This window comes from Pseudorca crassidens, chromosome 19 (genome assembly GCF_039906515.1).
Source record: "Pseudorca crassidens isolate mPseCra1 chromosome 19, mPseCra1.hap1, whole genome shotgun sequence".
Lineage (NCBI taxonomy): Eukaryota > Metazoa > Chordata > Mammalia > Artiodactyla > Delphinidae > Pseudorca > Pseudorca crassidens.
Window position 1 is genome coordinate 46629072 of NC_090314.1, and position 27232 is coordinate 46656303.

At 37.5% G+C, this 27232-nt stretch overlaps 1 protein-coding gene across 11 annotated transcripts in view; it reads right to left on the minus strand.

Annotated features, from left to right (window-relative positions):
* Positions 1–27232, minus strand: part of GPATCH8 (G-patch domain containing 8) — a 102855-nt gene that overhangs the window by 7114 nt on the left and 68509 nt on the right. For 10 of the 11 annotated variants that reach the window (XM_067715564.1, XM_067715569.1, XM_067715572.1 and 7 more), the window contains 4 exons: positions 21206–21349; positions 18298–18334; positions 3296–3345; positions 2022–2152 (listed from right to left, as the gene is read on the minus strand). In XM_067715564.1, the coding sequence (XP_067571665.1) occupies positions 2022–2152; positions 3296–3345; positions 18298–18334; positions 21206–21349 (362 nt within the window). The remainder of the gene's footprint in view (positions 1–2021; positions 2153–3295; positions 3346–18297; positions 18335–21205; positions 21350–27232) is intronic. The other variant, XM_067715565.1, reaches the window with a different exon arrangement.

Consider the following 27232-nt stretch of genomic DNA (forward strand, 5'->3'; position numbering starts at 1 on the left):
AGGAAGATCCCACATGCCGTGGAGCGGCTAGGCCCATGAGCCATGGCCACTCAGTCTGTGCGTCTGGAGCCTGTGGTCCGCAACAGGAGAGGCCACAACAGTGAGAGCCCCGCGTACCGCAAACAAACAAACGACAACAACAAAAAAAGTGCCTATTCCCTGAGTTGAACAGAGTCAGAAACCTCCACTGTGCTATGCTATGATGGTTTGTGGTTAGGTTAGTATGTCTGTTATAGAAACTAAGAGCCTGTGCCTATCTCCTGGCACCATGCCCAAGCATTAGCTTTGGTTTTGTGATACTTTCTGGGCATTCCATACAATGATCATAATTCTACCAAGGACCTTCTCAGCTTTGAAAACAGGAGCACCAAGGAACCTGAAAGCCAGTGTTTTAAACTCCTGTCACATCTGAGATTTTTACAGTGTGTGGATTATACAGGTATCTCTCATGCTAAACTCAAGAACTAAAGAGAATTATTTGGACGAAGTCTTTTTAATCTAAACCCTAGCTATTAGCTGCCCTAAACTCAGGGACCAAATATATTTGGATAATATGGTATCCCCTTTGCTATCTGAACTCTTGTTATTGCAGGATGGAACCCACAAGATCTGGGTAGCAAGAGATACTCTCACTGTGTCACAAAACCTATCCCACGGGCTTAGCTGCTCCGCGGCATGTGGGATCTTCCTGGACCAGGGCTCGAACCCGTGTCCCCTGCATTGGCAGGTGGATTCTTAACCACTGTGCCACCAGGGAAGTCCGAGGTAGTATATATATTTTTAAGGAGGTACCCTTGCTACAAGTCCAAGAGGAATGTGTTTATTACATGAAAAGCTGCCAAAGAAGGAATCAGAACCAGTTTAATAGGCATTTTAACTCAACATTAGAGCTCATGGGTTAATTCTGTTTTAAAACTTACACTATATGTGTTCTTTCCCTTCTTCCTTCCTCCAAAACAAAAGAAAAGTAAATAAGTAAAAGGATCCAGAGACAAAAATCCAGAGAGTCTATGACCTTGGAAACTCTGGCCCCAACTTGGCTGTAAAGTTTTAAAAGCCACAATCACAGTTTCTCCTTCCACTGTAACCAGTTCCTCCTTTGTTACTGGCCAGCCATTAAAAACAAACATAGGGACGTAGGTCCTTCGGATTGAGGCACATACCTCATGAATTCTCAGATGCTCAAAGACTGGGTCCCCAAAGTCTAGTCGCTTGGAAATTCAGCCCTAGGTGGGATAAATTCCACCTAAGGCTAAACACCAGCCCCAAATTTATCATCAAGAACCATGAAGGAACATTAAAAACAACACTCAAGAAGGCAGGAATCTGCAGAGAAATAAATGGATAGAATTTCCTAGGTTTTAATGTTTAGTACTAACTCTACTCTATAGTACTTAAAAGGCAGTTACAACACTTGAATCTGTGCCCCAGTAGAATACTGTGATGTATATGCTTTTCTACATAAGAATAATACTGGAGGGGAATTCCCTGGTCTAGTGGTTAAGATTTGGCGCTTTCACTGCCATGGCCCAGGGTTCAATCCCTGGTCAGGGAACTGACATCCCACAAGCTGTGCAGGGCAGTCAAAAAAAGAAAAAAAAAAAAGAAAGAAAGAAAAAATAAGCTGGAGAATGGGAATAATAATTGTTGCATAATTTACTGATTTACTGAGTATCTTCTATGTGCTAGGAACTCTTTTATAAGCACTTTGATATAACAACTTAATGACTTCTCACAACAACTATAAGAAATTGTTATCATTTCATCTTACAGATAAGGAAACTGAGGCAAGGAGCTTGGATAACTAAGGTCACAAAGATCATAGGATACGGCCTCAGGAGTGCATATTCTTAATATGTTATACTCCAAGTATAGATACGCTTTTAGTTTGAAAGAAGGATCTATTAAAAACTGAAGGATTATATGTCAATTATACCTCAATTTTTAAAAAAAGGATTATAATTCTTAAATCTTAAGGGTTATAATTATTTGTAGAATCCTCGGAGAGAAAATGTCCTCACCATTCAGCTTGTTTTCTTTGCTCTGCCAACTCGTGGAGCCGCCGTAGGGCTTTCTCTTGCTTCTTCTCATCTTTGCGGGATCTTGAAGAGACATTTCGAGCAAACTCTCTCTGCTTGAGATCTTTCAATCTCTGGGTAACAAAAGAAAGGAACAGGGAGTGGGTGATTTAGAATAACCTGGGGATCCTGAAAGCAAGGCTTTCAGAATATTTACCCATAATCAATGGTTATAGCGCTAGTGTAGAATACATTGTTATACTCTCATGGTAATTGAAAACACAATGGCTGATTACTTTGGGTAAAGCACTTGGAGTATCTGCATTCATAATTAGGACAGCATACCATTTGCTTTATTGGGTAAAATTAAATAATTTCAGAAGCAACAAGCAACATTAGGAGAAAAGAACACTAGGAGAAAAGAAAAGGGACTATTTAATCACCTGCTCTTCCAGGATGCAAAACTAGACAAATAGAACATGAGTTAAATTGTAATAACACAAGCCAAAGAGAACAGAAAGGGGTTAGCTAGTATAGAAAATTACCCAGGTGTAAGATCTTAAAAAGCAATGTACAGCTTACATGGGGAGGTTATCTGAATCATTCAGACTAATAGAAAGCATACTTTTATTTCACCATAAAAAGGTGCTATTCTTTTCACCATGAACCGTTTTCTTGCTAACTAATCAAACAAACCATCTTCCAATGCTTGCATGTTCAGAGCTCACCAGTCTGACCACTTTCATCTGGTCAGTCTGCTGAAATTAGAGAGTAATATGTGTGGCTTTTCATTCCTTCACGGCCCTGAGAGGAACATCCAGGGAATGAGATGGGAGAGTAGAGACAAGTCAAAGTATTACTTAAAATCCTGATAAAAGAATGGGTCTTTTATTCTCAGAGGCTACTATATATAATTTTCCTTAAAACAAAACAAAAACAACAACGTTATGACACACTGATGACAGACTCCAGACATATCTATCTGCAATGAAGACGTAACTAAAATTATTTTCAACATACTAGATAATATAAAAGCAAACAAACCAAAACACATATATTAACCTATGCTTTTACAATAGCATTGGGAAAAGGAATCTGACCCAACATAAAGTGGACATTGCTTTGTTTGAAAGGCATGATGTGCAACAGACAGAGGAATTTTCTTATCTAATATTTATGAAATGTGTTTTGAATCTTTTTGAATTGGGAGGGGAAAAGGGTAGAAAGACACACACAAAAAAAGATACACAGCTAAAGACACTAGTAGAAAAACTCACTCTTGTGATCTGGGCTCCCAAATTAGAAGGATTTGCTTTCAATACATCAGCTGAAAATGTCACATCACAAAGAAAAAAAAAAGTAAAAAATAAAACAAGAATGGAAGAGAAAAAAAAATAAAGCAAGCATTACTACACAAGCTCTCTTAGTGAATGTGCAAACTATTATACTGAACAATCAGGGATAAAGCCATCAACTCTAAAAGGGTTGGGGAGAAGGGAAGCACCTATACAAAACATGTATGTGTACGTACACACAGACTGACACAGTAATAATCCCTTCTAGATAAATGGAACCATCTCCATTCCTTTAGGAAAAATGGTTACAGAACTTTAGGAAAGACCAGTGTGGTCTAAAAGCAGTTAGTCTTATTTTCATTTACCTTTATTTTGGGGGCGTTCAAGTAACCAAGAGATGGCAAAATTGTTTTACTGAGGCTGGCTGCTCAGAATTAAGATTTTTATAAAAATCACTTCAAGATAGAGGAGCAACTATTTTAAATAAATATGAACTCCAATTTCCTCCTTCCAAGGAGAATGGGGCAGAGAGAAAGAGCCTATCAGGACTATTGTATGATTATTTTAGGCCACAAACCTAGTTTTTTCCTGCCCCAAACACTTACCAGGCTCTCTAGCCAAGATTTAAACAGAATGATATGTTTTTCTCTAGCCACCTCATAAGCCTGGAAAATCTCCCCATGCCCAGTCATTCCCTTCCCTCTTATACTTTTAGGAGTTATTCCCCAAACTACAGGACACTGTCTAAAAGTATGAGCATTTTATCAAAGTCTGGAGTCTCCAAGCTAAGTCAATGATTTCCAATCATTCAGCAGCCACCTGGTACAAACTTGAAGTTGAAGGGATAGAACTATTTCCACATCAGCCTGAAGACATCCTATCTCAAATTCCCACAATATAATTAAAGGTAGGGAGGGAAGAAAATGGGATGATGTCAATAAAACAAGTTCAAATCGTGGTCCTATATAGGGTGTAGCAAACACTCCTGTATCACCTTTACAAACTTTATAGTTAAGACTGGGGTCTTAAAAATAGAATTGGGGGCTTCCCTGGTGGCGCAGTGGTTGATAGTCCACCTGCCGATGCAGGGGACATGGGTTTGTGCCCCGGTCCGGGAGGACCCCACATGCCGCGGAGCGGCTGGGCCCGTAAGCCATGGCCGCTGAGCCTGCGCATCCGGAGCCTGTGCTCCGCAACAGGAGAGGCCACAACAGTGAGAGGCCCGCATACCGCAAAAAAAAAAAAGAATTGGGAACCCTAGAATTCTAACCCAAACCTTAAAGACAGGGCTTGGCAACTCTCCCAAACCCAAAATGTATATTTGGGGTCTCTCTCAGATAAGGGTGTTCTGATGATAAAAATGGATTCCTAACTCCAACTCTCCTTTCTTCTCAGGGTCAAACTAAATTCCCCTCACAAAGTCTCTACTGATCCCTCATAAAAGATAGGATTTTTCTTCTTTGTGAACTGTCTTATTAACACTTTGTTATAGCAGTGATCTAGCAATCATCATATTTAGCCTGACTATACTTATTCCTGTCTTTCAGAAGGGCAGTTTGTGTAAAATTTCAGAGTGAGAAAGACTTGGGTTCAAATCCATTAATTACTGGCCAAGTGGTTTCACCTCTCTGAGCTGCAATTCCCTCATTAGAAAAACAGGGCTATCTAGCAATAGATTTACGAGATTAAGTGTCAAAATAAATACGAGTAAAGCATTTAGTATGTCCAAATTGTTCAATACTGCCCCTTCCCCTTTATTTGGGGCAGGGACTACGGCTTATCTTTATAATCAACCCTGCAGCGTAAGGAGCAGCGCCAAGGCTACAGAACTCATCTGGTAAATGGCTGGTGAATAATTTGGCTTAAACACTGGATCCTTGATTTTTGACAAATCCTCGTTACCACCTGTAGGAAAGTTTGATATGAAATATTTTCATGTATCAATATTTACTAGGAACATATTCAAGCTGAATAATGTTTTTCCTAGTTATTACTCTCATACAGTAAGGAAGTCGCTCTCTCTCTTTTTTTTTTTTTTTTTGGCCATGCTGTATGGCATGCAGGATCTTAGTTCCCCAACCAGGGACTGAACCCAGGCATCGGCAGTGAAAACAAGTCCTAGCCACTGGATCATGAGGGAATTCCCGGAAGTCTCATTCCTTAGAGAACCAAAAAGCCTAAAAATTTAAACCCCTTACTCCTGAACAGAATTGGGCCAATGGCGAAAAGGATACTGACCAGAAACTTCTCAATTTCCCATCTAAAAAGTAATTTTCATAAAGGTACAAGGCCCTCAATACAGAATCAGATTTTCCAGTTGCCTATTTTATTCCAAAAGGCTACCAAGCTTGGCTCATATGCCACTGAATACCCGTATGAAATTCTCTCTGTGTGTGACCTGTACTTTTTACTTTCCACTTAAATTCTGAAGAGGAACTCAACTTCAGATAGCTTTTTCAAGGCAAGAATAGAGGAGCAACATAACTGTCAGAGAAGAGACAGAGTTCAAGTAAGGAGACCAAAAAGTACAGATGTGTCATCAATCCAAAAACTACTTTCAAAGGCTGAGCAAATTCCATACTGTACACACAAATTCAAGTTAGACTCCAAACTAGCACACAGTCTAATCTGAATGGATCTAATTAATCACTTAAGGTGACTCCAAAGCTACTATGTCCTTATATCTGAAAATTATAAAGTATGCTTTCTGAACAGTTACTAATAAATTTGCTTATTTATTAATACTTATTAATATAAATTTAAGCCACATAACACATCTTTAGCTGAAAAATATTTGATTCAAGGGAAAGGAGACCAAACCCCATTCATAATGAAAGGGTTTGAAGATCTTGTTTTCCTGCAAAACAAATAGCATATTTCCAAAAAAGTATACATTTGTGACAGAGAACATAATTTCTCACTGATTTTCACTCACATGGTAGCTGGGGTTTCTATTAAATTTCCCAAAAGACCAGTAGAGGGAAGAACTTAACAAATAACCCAGCTCTTGAAATACCCATCCACAGTTGGGCTAAAGACCACTTCAAATGTAAATGACATTCTAGTTCTTAAAACCAGCTAAACAGCACTGTGTTGGCAGAAAAATATCTACTCCAGACCCAAAATCCTGCTCCACTATCCATCTGCAAACAAATTAAACCAGAGAAATGAGAATCTGGTAAATCTTACCAGGTTTTCAGTGTAGGTGATATATTTGTCCACATTATCAATAATGTGGAGTGTCAATAGCAAGAAGTGGCACTGTGTTTGAGCTGGGAATGAATGAGACAGTTTTCCCTATCAACAAAAGATAACAAGGATCTCAGTCTAATAAAATACTTTTTATATCTTTTGATGCTACTCTTCTCTTGAATCACAACAAAATTTTATGTTAGAAGCTTATATTTGATTGAGTATACTTTACTAGGAATAAATCTATTATCTTTCTCAAGTATTTTAAATCTATTATTGCAATTTAAAGAATAAAAACATTGTTTCCATGTGAAGGGAATTTCAGGCACCAGAAAATAGGCAGAGAGTATTTTCTATTGCCACTAAAAATCCTATGTTCTAATATTTACTCAATTCTAAAGAGAAACCTAATTCTGTCTCTTCAGGGTCAGATTATCTGTGATTTCTTTTTCTCACCAGATAGCAATCTCACTCTCCCAGAGATTGTTCTTAGTTTTCCTTTATAACTAACCCTGCAATGCACACACCATTGTCTATATGGCACAAAAGAGATGTTCAATAAACATTTATCAAACTTGTTTCAGTTTTAAAATCAGTTATTGGGAAAGGGAACACATACATACTTTTACGTATTATTTGTTGGTTACGAACAGAGATGGAAAATGGTGATCAAAGAAGCAGTGGTTGCTTGCAACTCAATCTGTTTTTCTGCCTAAACATGATCCAGCCCTTTCTGAACTCAACTACTCCCTTTCCATTATGTCAACAACCCCACATACCCCAAATCCACGGCCTCTTCTTCCCACTGTTTCCTGCCTCTCTCCAATGACATAACATTAATGAGGAACTCCTTTCCCCTCCAAAACTGGAGTAGTCATGCTGTAGTTGCTTGGCCAGGTTACCCACTTCAAGTCTCAGTGTTTGATGCCTCTGGATGAGACCAGCCAGAACATCGCCATGTGATGAGGGAGGGAAAAGACCAGCAGAGAACACAGAAAGCCTCAGCGTTAAACTACTCACAGAAAAAAGATTATAGTTGAAAGGTTAAGGAAATCCAAGTTACTGGGCACTGAGGTGTAAATTCTTCTTTTAGCACATGCATATCAGTAAGTGATGAAAATGAGTTTTATTCAGTAACAGAGAAAACCAAATGTTTGGTAACAGAGAAAACTAAACACTAATGATGATTACAGATACTGAAAAAACTCAGAAGGGAAAAAGAGAAGTATACATTCTTTTGCCTAGGTAACAGTAGTTCTAATAGTCATTTATAGCAATACCATTTGTGCCCAATTACTCTGAAACACAATGACTTAATATCATTTGGTTAATATCAAGTTAATTTGTCATAAAATCACTGTTATATTTGCTTTTATGTTCAGAAATACAGCAAAAAGCCTTAAAAGTATGTTATATTCTTTAATAGCACCAGGTGTATACTGCTTTAAGGTATTTTTCACACACACACACACACACACACACACACACACGTATTCAATATATGAAGTCACCATCATCACTACCAAAATTTAAGTTTGATAATGAAGTTGTTAAAAATAATTTTATTGATATGTAATTCATGTATCATAAAATTCACCCATTTAAAGTGTAAAATTTAGTGGGTTTAGCATATTCTCAGAGTTGTGCAACCATCAGCACTATCTAATTTTAGAATATTTCCATTATCCCCCAAGGAAAACCCATCCATTAGCATTCATTCCTCACTGCCCCTTTCTACCCAGTCCCTGGAAACCTGAACTATATTATCCATAGATTTGCTTATTCTAAACTTTTCATATAAATAAAATCATACAACATAAGGGTCTTTTGTGATTGGTTTCTTCCACTTAGCATAATATTTTCAAGATTCGTGCATGTTGTATTTACCAGTAAGTCATTCTATTTTATTGCTGAATAGCATTCCATTGTATAGTTGTACCACATTTTGTATATCTATCCATCAGTTGATGGATATTTTGGTTGCTTCCACTTTTTGGCTATGATGAATAGTGCTGCTGTGAACAACCTTGTACAAGTTTTTGTGTAGACATATTTTCATTTCTCTTAAGTATGTGTTGGTCATGTGGTAGCTCTATATTTAACATTTTGAGGAACTGTCAAACTGTTTTCCAGAGGGGCTGTGCCACTTTATAACCCCACTAGCAGTGTAGGAGATTTCCAATTTCTCCATATCTTCTCCGGCACTTACTGTGTCTTTTTCATTTTAGCCATCTGAGTAGGTGTGAAATGGTATACCACTGTGGTTTTGTGGATAACAAGTTTTAAGTATATCTACATAATCCTCTAGAGATCATATCTGGAGGCAAAGATTTGCCCTCTAGGTAAAATCTGAAGGAGCATAATTCGTTAAGAGTTGCTTAGGTCCAAAGCAAATGGAACAGCAGCATCCTAGTTCAGAGTTCTCTTTTCAGTACTGTTGCTCACAAACTTATCATTATTCCTTAAGTTGCTTTAACTTTTCAGACTACAATAGAACATACAGGCTCATCCCAGAATCTCTGCCACAGTGCATCACTGTGATGAATGCATGTGTATAGAAGCAGAAAACCAGTTGAAAGCTACAAAACATAAATTAGGTAGAATCATTTTTATTCACTTTGGAATTGTGTGTCAAGATAAAGAACAGAGTTAGAAATACATAGTATGAGAATACAGGGTTTACCAGCAACCTTAGCTCCCAAAGGGTCTGTTTAAAGTTACCTCGGCTCACAAAAGCAGACAGCTTCCCTAAACAGATGCAGAGTTTTCCAAGGTTAACTAGGTTGTGAGAGCAGGGTGTAAGGAACCTATTCTCAACAAAAGCAGAGGTGGTGGGTATATAAGATTTAACAGGTGAAAAGGCTCGAATCATGCTCAGTTGTTGGAAGACTGGCCAAATGATGTCAATTCTCTTATTAGACAAAACAGTCCCAAAGAAAATGGTATCCCACAGTGTACAAAATATCACTGAACCGGCTAGGGCCGCCCAGAGCGGCTAGGGCCGCTGCTGCCGCCACCGGGAGGCCTGTGTGCGAACACAGGTCACTGGCCACGCGCCCTTCCGGGGAGCCTGTGCAGCCCGCCACTGCCGGGGTCCCGGGATCCAGGGACAACTCCCCCGGGAGAACGCACAGGCGCGCCTCAGGCTGCAACTTCTCGCCGGCCTCTGCCGCCGCAGACCCGCCCCACACTCCGTGCCCCTCCCTACCCCCCGGGCCTGAGTGAGCCAGAGCCTCCGAATCAGCGGCTCCTTTAACCCCGTCCTGTCTGAGCAAAGAACAGACGCCCTCTGGCGACCTACACGCACAGGCGGGGCCAAATCCAAAGCTGAGCCCCTGGGAGCTGTGAGAACAAAGAAGAGAAAGGGAAATCTCTCCCAGCAGCCTCAGAAGCAGCGGATTAAAGCTCCACAATCAACTTGATATACCCTGCATCTGTGGAATACCTGAATAGACAACCAATCACCCCAAATTAAGGAGCCCTGTGGATGAAAGGCTCTTGGGGCTGCAGCCAGGAGTCAGTGCTGTGCCTCTGAGGTGGGAGAGCCAACTTCAGGACACTGATCCACAAGAGACCTCCCAGCTGCACATAATATCAAACAGCAAAAATTTCCGAGAGATCTCCATCTCAACGCCAGCACCCAGCTTCACTCAACGACCAGCAAGCTACAGTGCTGGACATCCTATGCCAAACAACTAGCAAGACAGGAACACAACCCCACCCATTAGCAGAGAGGCTGCCCAAAATCATAATAAGTCTACAGACACCCCAAAACACACCACCAGACGTGGACCTGCACACCAGAAAGACAAGATCTAGCCTCATCCACCAGAACACAGGCACTAGTACCCTCCACCAGGAAGCCTACACAACCCACTGAACCAACCTTAGCCACTGGGGACAGACACAAAAAACAACAGGAACTACGAACCTTCAGCCTGCAAAAAAGGAGACCCCAAACACAGTAAGATAAGCAAAATGAAAAGACAGAAAAACACACCGCAGATGAAGGAGCAAGATAAAAACCCATCAGACCTAACAAATGAAGAGGAAATAGGCAGTCTACCTGAAAAAGAATTCAGAATAATGATAGTAAGGTTGATCCGAAATCTTGGAGATAGAATGGACAATAGAATGGACAAAATGCAAGAATCAGTTAACAAGGACCTAGAAGAACTAAAGATGAAACAAGCAACGATGAACAACACAATAAATGAAATTAAAAGTACTCTAGATGGGATCAATAGCAGAATAACTGAGGCAGAAGAACGGATAAGTGACCTGGAAGATAAAATAGTGGAAATAACTACTGCAGAGCAGAATAAAGAAAAAAGAATGAAAAGAACTGAGGACAGTCTCAGAGACCTCTGGGACAACATTAAACGTACCAACATTCGAATTATAGGGGTTCCAGAAGAAGAAGAGAAAAAGAAAGGGACTGAGAAAATATTTGAAGAGATTATAGTTGAAAACTTCCCTAATATGGGAAAGGAAATAGTTAATCAAGTCCAGGAAGCACAGAGAGTCCCATACAGGATAAATCCAAGGAGAAATACGCCAAGACACATATTAATCAAACTGTCAAAAATTAAATACAAAGAAAACATATTAAAAGCAGCAAGGGAAAAACAACAAATAACACACAAGGGAATCCCCATAAGGTTAACAGCTGATCTTTCAGCAGAAACTCTGCAAGCCAGAAGGGAGTGGCAGGACATATTGAAAGTGTTGAAGGAGAAAAACCTGCAACCAAGATTACTCTACCCAGCAAGGATCTCATTCAGATTTGATGGAGAAATTAAAACCTTTAGAGACAAGCAAAAGCTGAGAGAGTTCAGCACCACCAAACCAGCTCTACAACAACTGCTAAAGGAACTTCTCTAGGCAAGAAACACAAAAGAAGGAAAAGACCTACAATAACAAACTCAAAACAATTAAGAAAATGGGAATGGGAACACACATATCGATAATTACCTTAAATGTAAATGGACTAAATGCTCCCACCAAAAGACACAGATTGGCTGAATGGATACAAAAACAAGACCCATATATTTGCTGTCTACAAGAGACCCACTTCAGACCTAGAGACACATACAGACTGAAAGTAAGGGGATGGAAAAAGGTATTTCATGCAAATGGAAACCAAAAGAAAGCTGGAGTGGCAATTCTCATATCAGACAAAATAGACTTTAAAACAAAGACTATTAGAAGAGACAAAGAAGGACACTACATAATGATCAAGGGAGCGATCCAAGAGGAAGATATAACAATTGTAAATATTTATGCACCCAACATAGGTGCACCTCAATACATAAGGCAAATACTGACAACCATAAAAGGGGAAATCGACAGTAACACATTCATAGTAGGGGACTTTAACACCCCACTTTCACCAATGGACAGATCATCCAAAATGAAAATAAATAAGGAAACACAAGCTTTAAATGATACATTAAATGAGATGGAGTTAATTGATATTTATAGGACATTCCATCCAAAAACAACAGAATACACATTTTTCTCAAGTGCTCATGGAACATTCTCCAGGATAGATCATATCTTGGGTCACAAATCAAGCCTTGGTAAATTTAAGAAAATTGAAATTGTATCAAGTATCTTTTCCGACCACAACGCTATGAGACTCGATATCAATCACAGGAGAAGATCTGTAAAAAATACAAACACATGGAGGCTAAACAATACACTACTTAATAACGAAGTGATCACTGAAGAAATCAAAGGGGAAATCAAAAAATACCTAGAAACAAATGACAATGGAGACACGACGACTCAAAATCTATGGGATACAGCAAAAGCAGTTCTAAGAGGGAAGTTTATAGCAATACAATCTCACCTTAAGAAACAGGAAACATCTCGAATAAACAACCTAACCTTGCACCTAAAGCAATTAGAGAAAGAAGAACAAAAAAACCCCAAAGTTAGCAGGAGGAAAGAAATCATAAAAATCAGATCAGAAATAAATGAAAAAGAAATGAAGGAAACGATAGCAAAGATCAATAAAACTAAAAGCTGGTTTTTTGAAAGGATAAACAAAATTGATAAACCATTAGCCAGACTCATCAAGGAAAAAAGGGAGAAGACTCAAATCAATAGAATTAGAAATGAAAAAGGAGAAGTAACGACTGACACTGCAGAAATACAAAAGATCATGAGAGATTACTACAAGCAACTCTATGCCAATAAAATGGACAACCTGGAAGAAATGGACAAATTCTTAGAAAGGCACAACCTGCCAAGACTGAATCAGGAAGAAATAGAAAATATGAACAGACCAATCACAAGCACTGAAATTGAAACTGTGATTAGAAATCTTCCAACAAGCAAAAGCCCAGGACCAGATGGCTTCACAGGCGAATTCTATCAAACATTTAGAGAAGAGCTATCACCTATCCTTCTCAGACTCTTCCAAAATATAGCAGAGGGAGGAACACTCCCCAACTCCTTCTACGAGGCCACCATCACCCTGATACCAAAACCAGACAAGGATGTCACAAAGAAAGAAAACTACAGGCCAATATCACTGATGAACATAGATGCAAAGATCCTCAACAAAATACTAGCAAACAGAATGCAACAGCACATTAAACGGATCATACACCATGATCAAGTGGGGTTTATTCCAGGAATGCAAGGATTCTTCAATATACGCAAATCAATCAACGTGATACACCATATTAACAAATTGAAGGAGAAAAACCATATGATCATCTCAATAGATGCAGAGAAAGCTTTTGACAAAATTCAACACCCATTTATGATAAAAACCCTGCAGAAAGTAGGCATAGAGGGAACTTTCCTCAACATAATAAAGGCCATATATGACAAACCCACAGCCAACATCGTCCTCAATGGTGAAAAACTGAAAGCATTTCCACTAAGATCAGGAACAAGACAAGGTTGCCCACTCTCACCACTCTTATTCAACATAGTTTTGGAAGTTTTAGCCACAGCAATCAGAGAAGAAAAGGAAATAAAAGGAATCCAAATCGGAAAAGAAGAAGTAAAGCTGTCACTGTTTGCAGATGACATGATACTATACATACAGAACCCTAAAGATGCTACCAGAAAACTACTAGAGCTAATCAATGAATTTGGTAAAGTAGCAGGATACAAAATTAATGCACAGAAATCTCTGGCATTCCTATACACTAAGGATGAAAAATCTGAAAGTGAAATCAAGAAAACACTCCCATTTACCATTGCAACAAAAAGAATAAAATACCTAGGAATAAACCTACCTAAGGAGACAAAAGACCTGTATGCAGAAAATTATAAGACACTGATGAAAGAAATTAAAAATGATACAAATAGATGGAGAGATATACCATGTTCTTGGATTGGAAGAATCAACATTGTGAAAATGACTCTACTACCCAAAGCAATCTACAGATTCAATGCAATCCCTATGAAACTACCACTGGCATTTTTCACAGAACTAGAACAAAAAATCTCACAATTTGTATGGAAACACAAAAGACCCCGAATAGCCAAAGCAATTTTGAGAACGAAAAATGGAGCTGGAGGAATCAGGCTTCCTGACTTCAGACTATACTACAAAGCTACAGTAATCAAGACAGTATGGTACTGGCACAAAAACAGAAATATAGATCAATGGAACAGGATAGAAAGCCCAGAGATAAACCCACGCACATATGGTCACCTTATCTTTGACAAAGGAGGCAGAAATGTACAGTGGAGAAAGGACAGCCTATTCAATAAGTGGTGCTGGGAAAACTGGACAGCTACATGTAAAAGTATGAGATTAGATCACTCCCTAACACCATACACAAAAATAAGCTCAAAATGGATTAAAGACCTAAATGTAAGGCCAGAAACTATCGAACTCTTAGAGGAAAACATAGGCAGAACACTCTATGACATAAATCACAGCAAGATCCTTTTTGACCCACCTCCTAGAGAAATGGAAATAAAAACAAAAGTAAACAAATGGGACCTAATGAAACTTAGAAGCTTTTGCGCAGCAAAGGAAACCATAAAGAAGACCAAAAGACAACCCTCAGAATGGGAGAAAATATTTGCAAATGAAGCAACTGACAAAGGATTAATCTCCAAAATTTATAAGCAGCTCATGCAGCTTAATAACAAAAGAACAAACAACCCAATCCAAAAATGGGCAGAAGACCTAAATAGACATTTCTCCAAAGAAGATATACAAAGTGCCAACAAACACATGAAAGAATGCTCAACATCACTAATCATTAGAGAAATGCAAATCAAAACTACAATGAGATATCATCTCACACCAGTCAGAATGGCCATCATCAAAAAATCTAGAAACAATAAATGCTGGAGAGGGTGTGGAGAAAAGGGAACCCTCTTACACTGTTGGTGGGAATGTAAATTGATACAGCCACTGTGGAGAACAGTATGGAGGTTCCTTAAAAAGCTACAAATAGAACTACCATATGACCCAGCAATCCCACTACTGGGCATATACCCTGAGAAAACCATAATTCAAAAAGAGTCATGTACCAAAATGTTCATTGCAGCTCTATTTACAATAGCCCAGAGATGGAAACAACCTAAGTGTCCATCATCGGATGAATGGATAAAGAAGATGTGGCACATATATACAATGGAATATTACTCAGCCATAAAAAGAGACGAAATTGAGTTATTTGTAATGAGGTGGATAGACCTAGAGTCTGTCATACAGAGTGAAGTAAGTCAGAAAGAGAGAGACAAATACCGTATGCTAACACATATATATGGAATTTAAGAAAAAAAAAATTGTCATGAAAAACCTAGGGGTGAAACAGGAATAAAGACACAGACTTACTAGAGAATGGACTTGAGGCTATGGGGAGGGGGAAGGGTAAACGGTGACAAAGCAATAAAGAGGCATGGACATGTATACACTACCAAACGTAAGGTAGATAGCTAGTGGGAAGCAGCCGCATAGCACAGGGAGATCAGCTCGGTTCTGTGTGACCGCCTGGAGGGGTGGGATAGGGAGGGTGGGAGGGAGGGTGACGCAAGCGGGAAGAGATATGGGAACATATGTATATATATAACTGATTCATTTTGTTGTGAAGCTGAAACTAACATACCATTGTAAAGCAATTATGCTCCAATAAAGATGTTTTAAAAAAAAAAAAAATCACTGAACCTAAAATTTTCACCTCTCTGATACAGGTTATTAAAATACAACTACAATATGCTTTAGTTCTGAGATACATTCCTCTCTTCACACTTGCTTTTGCTTCTCAAAGAATAATCTCTTCAGAAGTGAACTGTGCTATTTAAGTCAACATTTATGAAGCTTTGGGATTCATAAATACTTTATGATTTTCCTAACCTGTTTCACATCTTTACAATAATCAATTTATGGTTTTCTAAGTATAAACATTCTATAAACACCCAAAATATACAGCACCTATGAAATATCTTCATTGGTATCTGATCTTAGGGATTTCACTTCTTAGAAAGGTCCTTTTCTTTTAGCCCTAGAATTATCTTTTCTCACTTTGCCTTTTTAATTTTGTTTTTACTTCTGCGCTGCCCCCCCCCCAACACCTGCACTGAATGTATCAAAGTTGCACTGAAAAAGGAATACAGTTACATTTCATCAGATCTGCAGTGGCTTCCCAGAGGTTCAATTGGCTTTGGTGTGCTTACTGTCCTGATGTTACATGTGCCAAGCATACAGAGAATCAAATGCATCGAGAGGCAAAAAAATCTGACCAGTCAATAGTGAACCTTCAAGTGGAAAGTAGTCCAAACTTGAATGAAGTTTATGTGAAGTCCAAAAATGATCATTCCTTCTATCACCAAACAATTTCTCAGAAAATACTTCAATTCAGAAGTATTAGACAAAGTTTAGACAAAGTTAACTAAACCATGTAGTAGTTATAGATTCTATTCTGTACAATTCAGAATAGAGAAATCACTAATGGCTGCTATAGGCTTGATTTGTTTTAGTTCCGTCATTTATAAAGCTCAGGAAACCACTACTTTTACAGATAAAACATACCTTCGTATTTCTTTTTTTAAAAAATGTACTGAAGTACAGGGGTTTTCATACTGAAGCTACCTTAGCAAAAAGAAGAGGCAGGCTGAAAGCATTCTTTCCTCTGATGGAGATACTGATTCTTTGTACAAGTTAAAGGAATTTCTCAAAGCTGCTTTACAGTACCAGATTTTGATATTGGATTGGACTACCACAGATGGTTTTGAAATTGCAAGGAAATTGTACCCAACACTAAGGAGGAATAAGAAGGCATCTTTTCAATGTGCTACTTCCCTAGTGTCAATGAGAACCTGTGGGAGCCTGTGTGGAAAAGAAGGAAAGGTACAGGCCTGGGTCACAAATTCAAATGTTTAGAGGGATTTGGTAGGTAATGTAATGAGTCTCACAGGCTTATGTAAGAGAAGAGATGAAGTGGAAACCATATCTAATTGGAGAATGAGAACATGCCTTTCTAAAGAGAAGGCAACTAATCAGCTTTACCCAACTGTTATGTTGATATGCAGGCCCAATGTTCTCAGATGTTTCAATTTTTCAAGATAAGCCAAAGCCTGAATGATATAATATCTCATTTTAAAAAGTTGGGAACCAACTGAAATTAAAGGAGAAAAAAACTGACACTACAAAGACCAGGCAAAATACAGCTGACGCTTGAATAACATGAGTGTGAATTGTGCAGATCCACTGATATGTGGATTTGTTTCAACAGTAAATACTATAGTACTATATGATCTGGGGTTGGCTGAATCCACAGATATGGAACCACAGATAGGGAGGAACCTCAGATATGGAGGGCCAACCATAAATCATACACAGATTTTCGACTGCCTGGAAGGGTTGGCACCACTAACCCCCGTGTGGTTCAAGGGTCAATTGTACATCTGTGGGACAATTTGTGATCTCTAGTTTATGTACCGGAGGCTAGTGAGGAGAGCCCCTTAGTGGCACAAATAAAAGAGAGTAAGACTGGAAGAATCCTGAGTGGGTAATAAGGCACCAAGAAAGCAAAAGCAAAACCAAAACACACCAGCATTAAAATAAGGCACCGACCACTGTGCTGCTACAAATTTACCTCTGGGAAAGAGAATATTCTTTGGAGTTTGAAATTTAAACCTTGCAAGACTAAAGAAATGGTTTCCATTGTTATATTCATTAGCAGATATGTTCTTTAAAAAGATATGCAAAATAAAGTGGCACGAAGGTAGAGACGGAAAAATGTTTAGTTTCAAAGTCAACTTTAACTTATAACTAAGTCAACAAAGGTAGAAGATGAATACTAATGTTTATTGAGCACTCAGGCATATCAGAACTAACATATATAAAAATGAATCATACATTGGGTTATCCCTTGAGGAATGGAAGGCTTACCCTTGAAGATTTCAAAATGTATGAAATTATCACTTTTAAAGAGGATTGAACTGCTAAAAAGAGCCAAAATGTCTAATTAGGTTTTTCATCTCTGAAAATCAAGCTGGGTCTTAATATCTGTGTATTAATGACTCTCTTCACAAAATATCTTAGAAAATTTGAGAAAAACGAGTGAATAGTGAGATGTACACAGCACCAAAGGGCAGGGGGATAAAAAATCACCACAAATAAGGGTGACCACATAGCTCCTTTTTGAGAGATTACTTGTGCTTAATAAAGATAAGGGCATGTTCAGGATCCTGCCTACACTAGTAAGTTTACCACTAACATATTATTTCTCTGGAAAATTTTAATGGTGAAAATTTGATGAAAGATGCAAACTAGGGATTACTAATATAGGGTTGAATGTACTTACCTATTATCTCAGATTCATAATAATCCTGTGTGCCTTCCTGGAAGACAAGACAGGGTGTCTTTATGATTTTAGAGCATAAATTTGGAAAATGGTAGGTCCATTTGTATGGTAAGTTCATGTCCGTCAAAGAGGAATGAAAAATAGGACCTACCTCCTCCTCTTAGGGATTACTTAGCTGTGTTGTACCAAGGTCAGTTAAAGTCTCCTTAGAAATTCTAAGGGCAGGGAAAAGTAACTATAAAAAATTCAGTACTGTGCATTTTTTTGTTTATATATTTATAGCATTCTGTTTCAAGATTCTACCACTTGCATTGAGAACAGTATAAAGAAAGATGAAAAGCCTACATTTTAACCAAATAGAGAACACTACCAAAAAACAAACAAAATAACAAACTTATACCACATCTGTTCTTTGTTTAAGAACAGCCCACCTAAGATGGGCTTTTGATCAAGGTGAACAAATAAACTTACATGCATTCATTAATCACACCAGCTAAAGACTTTTTTCCCAGACCAGGGATCACAGATATATTCTATATTAATGGATAAGGTAGTTCAATATAAGAAATCCTTAATTTTGTATTTTCATTTTGATGATAATCTAAAAAGGAGTAATAATAAATATTTGAGATCATTTAGATGAGAACACAGAAATGTTTACAACATAACTGGGGACTTAAAATGAAATTGACTGGTTTGTACCAAACAAAGGCCAAACAATACCACAATATCACATGTATTTGAAAGTTTTTCAGTAGTCTTAAGAGAACAGAGTTTCTCAACCTCAGCACTACTGATCAACATTTTGGGCCAGGTAATTCTTTGTTGCAAGGAGCTTTTCTGTGAATTGTAGGATGCTTAGCGGCACACTTAGTCTCTACCCACTAGGTGCCAGTAGCACCATCTCCCTAGTTGTGATAATCAAAAATGTCTCCAGACATTGCCAAGTGTCCCCTGGGGGACAAAATCTCCCCAGATGGAGAATCACTGCAAAAGAGAAAAGTGATGAGAGAACAGAGGCAACACAAGGTGCACAGGAGAATAAACATGTCAAATTCAAATGAATCAGTTGTAATAATTTCTCCTACTCTCAAACTGAGAGCACCATCACTAAAACATTACCATCCATCACATTAATGTTGTCAATGCGAATTTTATTAGTTCCGTATTTTTGCTCAGATTTAATTTGTAAATCTGTTTTGCTCTGATAGAATTTTTTCCCCTTAAAAAGCAAGTCTATACATGATTCAACTTTGAATCACACTTTTCCTGGTTCATTTTTTTCTAATTGAAAGGGAAGTCAAGAAACTTCTTTCAACTAAAAATGTAATCTTTCTAATTGTTCTTTTTTGGTGCCTAAAGTTTCCTCTGGAATCTTTTCATTTTTAAAAAAAATTTTATTTTATTTTGGAGTATAGTTGATTTATAATGTGTTAGTTTCAGGTGTACAGCAAAGTGATTTAGTTATACATATATCAATTCTTTTAATTTATCATACACAATTCTTAACCGAAGAAATTCTCAAGAGCCCAAAATGGTAGATAATGTATTTAGATGCTAAATATCTTTGTTAATTCCTCCAAACAAACAAAACAAAAACAAAACCCCAAATCTGAACTACACACACACCAAAAAGCTGGAAAAGTTACTGGATAAGCAATATTCACTGTTGCATTTGTCTTTCTTGACAGATGATTCTTTGAAGTAGTAAGGTAATTGCTAATATATCTTGTCCATATATATGCTCTCTAGATTTCTCTTCCTCAAATCAAGTAGAGCTGACAATATATTAAAACAATGTCCAAAGTTGTATAAAAAGTTGAAAAGCTGTCTTCAATATAACTCTATCAGTGGAAGAATCTTAAACTGGTTAGGTGTAGTTAAATGTGGAAAAAGTATAAGACCACAACCAGCTTACAAACTATTCCTGTGCCAGTAAAAGAAAACTTAGTCAAAGCTCGCCTTTTATGTGCACTAAAATCTTATGGTTGGTTGGAAGATGAAACAAAGGTTAAAAAAAAAAAAGTTGGTTTGACAGGTCCAGCTTATGAGAGCATTCCAGTAATGCTCATAAATCTTACAAATTTAACAACTACAACCATTGTATCCCCAAAGACTTAGCAAGTTCTGCTAAAGTCACCTAAGATCAAATGGCTCAAAATTCTTTAATAAGTTAGAATTGTTCTAGAGATGTAAAGATTCATTTCCTCCTTCTAAAATCCCCCAAGGGAATTATTGCCGCCTTCTTTATGCCAGTACTAGTTAGGAATAAGTTCCTTTTCTAAATCAGTGAAAGAAAGAAAAAAAAAGAAAGAAAGAAAAGAATAGAATAGAAAAGAAAAGAAAAAGACCATAAAGAAGGTGTAATTCATTTTTCAGCAAGCTCTTCAACATGCAGCATCAGAATTTTCTGTTGAAGTTAAAATAGCATCTAACTTGATTTTCCTCCTCAAAATTTATCTATCCTCCAAGGTATACCAAGTAACAAAATGACTTACTGATAGGAAATAACCAATACAGCATGAATTCTTAGATACAGAAGAGGAAATGACCACAGTCTGAGATAACTATTCAAACTTTAACAAGTTCAGAAAGGGGGAGAAAGGGAAACAAAGCTCCCAGTGATCCTTAGTTGAAAAATACAAATTTAGAAACCACTCAAAGCCAAAAATTTTATGCACGATTTATGAAGCTCACAATTCTTCACTCTACATACAATCTTGGAAGGATGAGGTCAATGTCAGGACTCTGTCACTGGAGAAAAGTCAAATCAGTCAGATGACCTCAGATAAAGACAGGCAGATACAAGAAACCATAGTCAACAAGTTTTTTGGGGTACACTCATAAAATGCAATAGTTATAACAAATAAAGTATCTTTTTCTTTGTTAGAAATTAACTGTTCCTCACCTGCTTGTGTGCATGATCATAGGAGTTGATATGGTTGTCAAATTCCTGATGTTTCTGATATTGCTTATCACAGAGTTCACAGTAAAAGTTGGCTCTGAGGTCTTCCAACGCTTTGGCAATTGCCTTCTCTTTATCAACATAATCCTGTAAGAACCACAAAATAAAACAAAAAATGACTTGGTAGAGTTTTAAGTGAATGTTATAAAAAAGTTGTCTTCCCTGAAGAGGGAAAAAGGGCTTTTCATAACATTTAATGGTACCAGTTAAAGTCAGACAGAGCAGAAGTAGCAATATGGTGCGGTAATTAGCGTGTGGTTATACTAACGGTTGTCTTCAAACAAAGTTCAGAGTTTAATTTTACTTTCTCTTTTGGCAGTGTGGTGGACTAGATACTGTGGCATTCCCTACTCCTATCCCTGGCTAAAAACCCCTCAACTAACCAGATATATAAAACACAATTTTCACTGCACTGCAGGAACCACAGAGAGAAAAGTAAATCCCCAAGAAGGGCAATCAGAGAAGAAAAAACAAAATGTAAAAATCAGCTATGACCTGAAACTGAAATCAGAGCTGTGATGGGCAAGTGCTCTCCTTAGGACACGTGGGTGACACTCGTGCTTGAGGTTTAAGCAAGGTGGGGGAACTAAACTTGAGAAGCCTCACTAGTAAGGAAAAGAACCTGGAAGTAGGCTGGAAATCCCAGGATCTCTGGGTCTTGGCAGTGGGAATAAAATATATTCTCAGAAAGCATCCTCAATTTTGGTCCCAAATTTTTTCCTAGATTAGGATCAATAAAATATGAGTTACAATCAAAGATTACTATACACACAAAAGGAAATAAATCTATCACAAGCAAGAGTCACAAAAAATAAGCAATAGATTTAGTTCCCAAGAACTCAGATTTTGGAATAGTCTGTTACAGAATATAAAGTAACTATAAAATGTTTAAAATATAAAATGGAATTACAAAAATTAGCAAACATAAAACACTAAAAAATCAAAACCAAAAAAATAGGCAGACTGCAGAAAGAACCAAATGAGATTTTTACAACTGAAAAACCTAATTGTAAAAAATAAACAAAAAAATTCACCAACTATCTAGGGGATGGGTTAAAAGACAGTCAAGATACAGCTCAAAAAAATGTAGCAGGGTGGTGAAAACGTTCTGCTATTAGATTGTAACAATGGTTGCATGACCTTGTGGAATATACTAAAAACCACTGAACTGTACACTTTAAAAGGGTGAGTTTTATAGTAAGTGAATTATATTTCTATTGATATAATGGCTGAGAATTTTTCAGAACTGATGAAAGACATGACTCCGGAGGTACAGGAAGCACAGGTATACCACACAGGCTAAATAAAAATAAGCACCTAGAAACACTCACTGAGTCCCATAACTATGGGAGCAAAGACAATGAAATCATACTACTACCCAGAAAAAAATTAAGGATCACCCACCATCAGACTGACAGAAGATTCAAAAGCAACATCAAAAGATGGAAGATAGTATGCTTTGGTGTGTGAGAGAAAACATTTTCATTTGTATACCAAATGAAAATATTTTTCAGAAATGATGAAATAAAGGTACTTCCAGATAAAAAGAGAATTTACCACCTACAGATTCATTAAAAAGGAACTTCCTAAAGCAGTATTTCTGAAATCATAGATTGTGACCCACTAGTGGGTCATGACATTGATTTCGTAGATTGTAACAGGCAGAAAAAAAGGAAAAAAAAAAAGAGTAGAAAAATACAGAGGATATTTCACATAATAAAGGTAAATACTGTCTTCTAAAACTTTTGTTTCAGTTGTGTTTGTGTGGTTGTAATACTAAAAATATTCTTACTGAGGACTTGAAAGTCACTGTTTTAAGGAAGGAAAATGATGCCAGACAAAAGGTCTGAAATACTAAAAGTGGTAAGAAATGAAATTAATAAATATACAGATTAATAATCCCAACAGTAACACCACCACCTAGCTTGCAGGATGGAAAAGAGTTAAAAAAAAATGCTAGCAGACACAGCCATAGATAATAGGAAAGGGTGTTTGAAATTAAAGCGTTCTAGAGTCCTTCTACTGATTGAGATGGAGTTAACTTTAGACTTTGTTAAATTAAGCATAATTTGTATTAGAATTCCAAGGGTTGTTATCAGAAAAATAGGAGTAGCAAAGGGGGAAAGATTAAGATAACTTCAATTTTATAAAGGTAAGACAGACAACAAAAAACAGGAAAATAGAAAGTAAAAAGATGTAAGAAACAGATTTATAAGTAATCACAAGAAATGTAAAGTATTAAAATAAAATACTGTCAGAAAAACAAATCCAACTACATGCTGATTATAAGAGATATCCCTAAAACATGAGGACTTAGAAAGTTGAAAGTTAAAGGACAGAAAACGATATGCCAGGCAAGTTACTAACCACAAGAAGCTGGAGTAACTATTAACGTTCAACTTTTTAGACTTTATAGCAAAAAGCATTACTTGAGACTGTGGCCAGCTATGGGGTTAAACACTACAAGATTATTCTCCAAATAAGATGCACTGCTAATTTTGAAAAGCCAACACAGATATGTTGGTCATCTATTAGTCTTAATGAGGTTTTGGCTCAAAACTGTGGGACTGATCCAAAGAAGTGGTCCAATTTGCCTCAGCAGTTCCACTTAAAAACTAGACATCTCAAAGCAAGTTGAGAATATTCATTTGCTATAAAGCAGCACAGAAGAATGAGAAGGGGAAAGGAATGATAAATGATTCCTTGCTAGCCTTCTACAGCAGGGTAGATAAGTAGCTCCTTCTAGTTAACAGACCTAAAGATAAATCTCATTTCAAAGGCTCTACAATCTGCCTTTCTTTTATTCAGTTTAGTATCTTTTGGATACACTTTCAAAGCATCTCTATCATCTAACATCTCTCCACTATTTCTCACATGAGCTATTTAATCAGTATGCAAGAGAAGGCTGATGTATTTTGTGGAATGCCAGTATTGAACTCATTTGGATAAATTAGTTAAAATTGAAAAGTGAATATATAACACATTATGATTTTTTTCCCTATTCGATCCTTCTCAATAGTTTTCTCTCAGCATCCTGGGCAATTTCATGTTGTCTGGCTATTAAGCTCCACAATGGGAGAGGCCACAACAGTGAGAGGCCCGCGTACCGCAAAAACAGAAAACAAAAAAACCACATACAATCCAATTAAATATTGATTATAAGAGATTCTTTATTGCATCTCAAGTCTTTCAAAGGGAATCACATTCTTTCTTTCTTAAATACTTTCTTTGAAATTTCTTTTAGAAGAGTCTTCTGGTGGCAAATTTTATCCAAAAATTTATCTATTTTTCATCTCTACTCTTTTTTTTTTTTTTGCGGTATGCGGGCCTCTCACCATTGTGGCCTCTCCCGTTGCAGAGCACAGGCTCCGGACGCGCAGGCTGAGCGGCCATGGCTCACGGGCCCAGCCGCTCTGTGGCATGTGGGATCTTCCCGGACCAGGGCACGAACCCGTGTCCCCTGCATCGGCAGGTGGACTCTCAACCACTGCGCAACCAGGGAAGCCCTAATCTCTACTCTTAAAGATATTTTTGCTGGGTGTGCAATTCTAGGTTGATGGTTGTTTGCTCTGAGCACATTCAACATTCCATTAGATTATAACAGAATTGACACTGTATTCTGACTTCCATGTTACTACAACAGTTCTTCAAAGATTGTGTATTTTTTATGGTATTGTACAGTTTTACCAGGACGTGTCTACATGTAGACTTCTTTTTTATCTTGCTCGAGATTCATTAGGCTTCCTGAATTTGTGAGTTGTGTCTTTCATCAAATTCTGGGATCTCCTCTTTGAACACTGCCTCTGCCCTATTCTTTTTCTTTCTTTCGTTCTGGAACTCTGTCTAGACACATTAGAGCTTCTCATTCTTTATCATCTAACTCTTCACGTATTTTCCATTTCTCTCTTTCTTTCTTGCCCTCCCTCTCTCCATTTTTTCCTGCATCCTGATACTTCTTCAGATGTGTTACAATTTAATATTCAACTCTGTGCAAAATGCTATTAAATCCTCCCATTGAGTTTTTATATGGTCTCTTGCCCTTTACTCATGATCTCAATCCCTTTTTATTCTTAAACATATTAAATATGCTTGTTTTACACACTGTAATCTGAGCTGACAACTCCAATATCTTAAGTCTTAAGGGGTCTGACTCTACTCTTCTTTTTTCTCCATTAACTCTAGCCCATAGTGTCTAGTTTCTCAGTTGGATTTGTGATATGACTATGATCTTCTGTTTTGGGGAGCTTTATCTAGGATTTCTTTTCTTTTTTTTTTTTTGGCTACGTGGCTTAGTTCCCCAACCAGGGTGTGAACCCAGGCCACAGCAGTGAAAGCGCTGAGTCCTAACCACTGGACCACCAGGGAAATCCCTAGCTAGGAGTTTTTTGAAGCCTAACTTGTTCTAAAGAAGTTTGAATTTTCTTCTTCCCAAGGGCCTGAGACCACTTTACCATATATTTCATTTACTCTTAAAATGTCATAATTTTATGTCCCACTAAAAAAAGAAAAGAAAAAACTTCTCAGCCATCATCTCTTGGAATCTATCCCATTTCTCTCTCCTGTTGGGACTTTAGTAATATTGTATTAAGCTGTCTGGATATTACCCCATTGATCTTGGATAGTCTGTTCTGTTTTTTTACTTTTTCTTTCAACTTCAGTTTGGATAATTTATATTGACTTGTCTTCAAATTTACTGATTCTATCTTCTGCTGTGTCTAGTCTGCTGATAAGCTCATGGAGAGAATTCTTCATCTCTGATACTGTGTTTTTCCTTTCTCCCTGGGTGATTTAATCCATTTCCGTGACTTCATCAATATGCTAGACATCCCCAGTCCAATTATTTCTTGCTGAGACCAACAAAAGAATGCAGAAATAAAGAGGAAAAGAAGTGGGGAAAAGGGAGGTGGAAAAAATAGAAAGGACAAAATGAGATGGCAGATTTAAATCCAAATATACTGGAAATGACACTACCTATATTTAGATTAAATACTCCAATTAAGAGAGACTGGGGTGGGGGGAAAGATATTGGAAGACTAGATAAAACACCTACAAATAATCCAACTAAATGTTGATTATAAAAGCTAAAAGAGGGGCTTCCCTGGTGGCGCAGTGGTGAGAGTCCGCCTGCCGATGCAGGGGACATGGGTTCGTGCCCCAGTCCGGGAAGATCCCACATGCCGCGGAGCGGCTGGGCCCGTGAGCCATGGCCGCTGAGCCTGCGCGTCCAGAGCCTATGCTCCACGACGGGAGAGGCCACAGCAGTGAGAGGCCCGCGTAACACAAAAAAAAAAAAAAAAAAAAAAAAAAAAAAAGGCTAAAAGAAAAAGGGTGGAAAAAGACATCAGAAAATACACTAACCAAAATAAAGCTATCAAAATTGATATCAGACAAAAGAAACTTTAAGGCAAAAATATCACTTTATAATAACAGGCTCAATCTATTAACAATTATAAAGTTGTATGCAGCTTCAAAATATATAAGCAAAAATGCCAAAGCTATAAGAAGAAATGGAAAAATCCACCATCAGTGGGAGATTAACATTCCTCTCTCAGTAACTGATAGTTCAAGCAAGCAAAAAAATTTAGTAAGAGTATAGCTGATTCAAGGAATACAATTAACAGTCTCAAAACAAATAGGATATGTGTAAAACTGCAGCCAACAACTAGAGGATACATATTCTTTTCAAGTAAACACAGAGCATTTAAGAAAACTGACCACTTTAACACATTTCAAACAACTGGTATTATTCTCTGTATTACAATTAAATTAGAAGTCAGTAATACAATAATCAGGGGAAAAACAGTCACATATTTGAAAATTAAGAAATACTTTTAAATAACTTAGTAAAGAAGAAATCATAATCAAGTAGAAAATATTTCAAACTGAGAGATAAAAATGACACACCTCAACTCCTAAGATGTAGCTGAAATGGTAATACTGAAGTGAAATGGGAGGGGAGGGGGAAAGGGA